The sequence below is a fragment of the Triticum urartu genome, chromosome 7A (genome assembly GCF_056163025.1).
Source record: "Triticum urartu cultivar PI428250 chromosome 7A, HENAU_Tu73, whole genome shotgun sequence".
In the NCBI taxonomy this organism is placed as follows: domain Eukaryota; kingdom Viridiplantae; phylum Streptophyta; class Magnoliopsida; order Poales; family Poaceae; genus Triticum; species Triticum urartu.
The window spans coordinates 239,936,197-239,939,955 of record NC_141879.1 but is presented as its reverse complement, the minus strand read 5'-3'; the positions used below and the strand labels follow the sequence as shown (position 1 = coordinate 239,939,955).

Genomic DNA, 3,759 nt, shown 5'->3' with positions numbered 1-3,759 from the left:
GGAGTACTGCTGTGTACGTGCAATAACTGGCACCGTCGTATACATATCTTACGGTTAATGGGGCGTTCGACAGGAATAGTCGCGTGGCGAGCTCTAGGCTAGTCTTTTTTTCCAGACGCATTAAACCTATCTCTCGGGACTTCTCGCACGCACCATCGTGCCACCCACAAAAATTTGTACTCTGAGTTTAGTAGTACGTTATACAGGAAGAGAAGAGGTGCACGCACGCACTCGTCCTCTCACACACGCGTCTGTTTTTTCTCGAAAAGGAGGATGATGACCCCCGGCCTCTGCATCTGGGAGTCCCACACGCATCTATAGCTACGAATTGTAGTGTTCTCAACCATCCGATTGGCTCTATCATGGATGTACCTATATACTAAAACATGTCTAGATACATCTATATTTTGACAAATGGAAGGCATGCATTGTGGAACGGAGGGAGTGCTTGTCATCAAAATGGATAAAAAGGGACGTATCTAGAACTAAAATACGTCTACATACTTCTCCTTTTATCCATTTTGATGACAAGTAGTACTTCTTACCCAAAGGAACTTTATATCCAACAGACACAAAATATCCGTTCGATTGTTGCAAATTACTGATCTGATGTCGAAGTAATTGCTGCATCACCACCAAAACCCACCATTTCTTAAGCTAAAGTAGACCAAGGTAATCCCTATATTAGCATATTACTAAGATAAACAAAAGGCACTATAGAAACATTTAGGACGTGAGGTTGTCAATCTGAATGTGGCGGGCCTTCATAGCCGCAGACGGGCACGTGGCATTTGCAGGGCGCGAGCGGACACACGCTCTGATGATCGGCGAGCTTGTGGTAAGTGACGTAGAGCCCACAGCCTTCGTGCAGGCACTCCACCCTCACCAACGAAAGTACGGAGTCCACCGCCGTGTTCTGCACGTTGAAGCCACCGCCGCGCTCGCACTTCTGTGCCGCTGGTTCCCGGGGCGCTCGATGTGGCAGTCCGCGCAGGCCAGGTGCCCTCCCTTGCACTACAGAAATCAATCGAACAGCACATCAATCAAGAAACCTGCACCTTGCTCAATCAGCCAAACGGACGAGGTGTATTCAACCCTCATACACTGGAGGCGTCAAGGGGCGGAGGCACAAGGGGCAGTGGAGCACGGTGAGGTCCATCGAGACCTTAGAGAGCTCCATCGTCGGGTCCTGTTCGGTCTGCACGATATCGCCCTCCTCGTGCACAACCATCTCTCGACTTGGGCCAGGGTATTACAAAGTTTTACCGTCACATATTTTATACTACTTCAAGGTGCATTAAATCAACACATGCAAGTATCAAAAGGAGAGTCACGGCATGCATGCATGCGTTGTAATTAATGCATCGATAAAGGCAAATTATTGAAATATATTGAGTGCAGTGCTTTGATGTGTCGCGTCAACTCGTACATCAACGAGAAGTTTGATTATCCTCTCCCTCGCGGACTTAATTGCACCTGCCTTTGGCTGTATGATACGTTGGCCACACACCTGTCGGGCCCACCTGTCATACACGCAAAGGCAGGAGCGTCCCTCCCTCGCCCATGAGCGTGGTGGCTGGCAAGACTAGGAGAAGCTTTCGCTACACGCTCTCCCTCCCGCACGCGATGGACATGCAGCAGTTCAATCGGTGTCAGATGGCCAGAAGCGTACTATAGTACTCCTCCAGTGCAGTAGTACTCCATCATTGTTCGACTTCCCGAAGAGGCTAAGAGCCAAGCGCAGCCCGGACGCTCGTGTGGAAGTTTCATGTGTAGAGTAGTCTAGGATAGCGTGTACCATGCCTGTAAGCTTAAATCGTTGGGTTCGGCTCCATGCTATGTGGCCATCTCGAAGTTTTTAAAAAAAATTAAAATAGTCTTCTGGCCCTACCCGACACCCTGGTTATTGTAGTTTGCACGCTCATCTGGTCAAGACAGGAATATATATTTTAATTTGTTTTTTTTGGAAAGGGGGACTCCCCGGCCTCTGCATCAGAACGATGCATACGACAACATATATTTTAATTTGTGGTGGGTAAATGTTAGAGGTTGCAGCAAATATATTGTACACTGTGGGTCTTTCAGCCAAGTTTAGAGGCAAACATGTGGGGCCAGTGCTATGATGTGTCGTGTCAACTCGTACAACGAGGAGAAGCTTGATTTTACTACACGCCTTCTCCCTCACCCATGCGCACGGTTGCTCGCAAACGAGGACGGGCTTTTGCTTAGTAGTACTTCTACAACAAGCTATCCGTCCCGCTCGCGGTGGACGGACATGCAGCAGTGGATTCGACACTGTAGAAGCAGTAGTAGTAACATCATTGTTCGTCTTCTCGAAGAGGCGAAGAGCCAAGTGCAAACCGAACGTTGCAGTTGTGAACATTGGAGCACGCATATAGCCAGGCTCTTGCATGAGACAAAATTGCTATGTGAGCCCACTATTGTACTAGTACGTACAACTACTTGCTAGTATAGCCCTGTAAACCAGAAAGGAGTATTTGCCCTTCTAGAGATTTCAACAAGTGACTAGACTAAACCGAGACGGAGTACATATGGAGCCAAATGAGTGAATCTGCACCATAAATAAATACGTACTTGTTCTATCGTTTTCCTCTCCAAGGTGCACAATATTGAGTATACTGACTAGTCTCTTTTTGACATGCAGAGGGAATTAATTGGAGAAGCAGAATAGAGCCAGCGCGATGTGAATGCAACAGAGTTTGGACTCTCATATAATAAAGGTGCCCCACCACTCCAATCCATCTACTCCCAAGTCTCTGCGCAACACTGCTCACTCCAATCCAAGACCAAGTGACCAGAAGCCACAAGCACCTATGGAGGCGATGGACGTGAGCGGCAGTCGGCTGTGCCAAATCATCCAAGGCGCCAGCCTACGACCCCGCACCGCGCAGTGTTTCCAGACGGTACTGGCGATCGCAGGCATCGTTCACGCGGTCATCGCCGGCGAGGGAGGAAACCCACAGCTGCCGGAGGGGCCCGATCCTCTGTCCGTGCCGTTCTCTCCGACACATTGTCGGCTCGGGAGGTCCTCTGACCCTTCTTCCTCCCTGCCGTATTGTCCGCAGATCCGACCTGCCAACGCCGACATCCCGGCGACCCTCAGGTATAAGTTCTTCGAAAGCGGCCTTGCTCTATTTCCCCAGCTCCCCACGTGTCTGCATGTGCATCTTTTTATACTCCCATCAGCTCTTCCAAAGCCACCTAAATTTTTAGTATTATTAGAGGTAAAGCTACTTCATGCACTCGAATCTAAGGCTTTGTTCAAACAACGAAGAAAGGGGGGAATGTTATAGCATGAATCTAGGACTTGATTCAAAGAGGAAATAATATTGTGAAAGTAGTAGAGACCGAATACCCAACCGGTCTCTTGGTTGAAAAGGGAAATAATGGGAAAACGCAGTACAAACTGGATAAGGAACAGATCTATTATTGGTTGAAAAAAGGATAGAAAGTGGCGGCTGGTGGACAAGTCAACAGAGTATGTCCAGGATTAGATTTGCTGCCATCACATAGTAAAAGGTCTCCAGGATTTGATTTGCTGCCCTCTGTAGGATCTAGAAGTAGATGTGTCTAGAAAGGGGGGGGTTAGACACTTGGTGCTAAAGTTGCAATTTTTAAGCTTTTTTGGTTTAAGTGGAGTTTAGGCACAATTTCAACACACACAATACATATCAAGCACGCATGCAAAGAGTATATGAGCAGCGGAATGTAAAGCATGCAACTTGCAAGAATGTAAAG

At 47.9% G+C, this 3,759-nt stretch overlaps 1 protein-coding gene across 1 annotated transcript; it reads right to left on the bottom strand.

Annotated features, from left to right (window-relative positions):
- Window positions 1-742: 742 nt before the first annotated feature.
- On the bottom strand, window positions 743-1,231 carry LOC147959166 (putative E3 ubiquitin-protein ligase SINA-like 6). The gene is made up of 2 exons (XM_087532523.1): window positions 1,096-1,231; window positions 743-1,014 (listed from the first exon to the last, which is right to left on the bottom strand). The coding sequence occupies exons 1-2, from the start codon at window positions 1,229-1,231 to the stop codon at window positions 743-745; spliced, it is 408 nt and encodes a 135-aa protein (XP_087388649.1).
- Window positions 1,232-3,759: the final 2,528 nt, after the last annotated feature.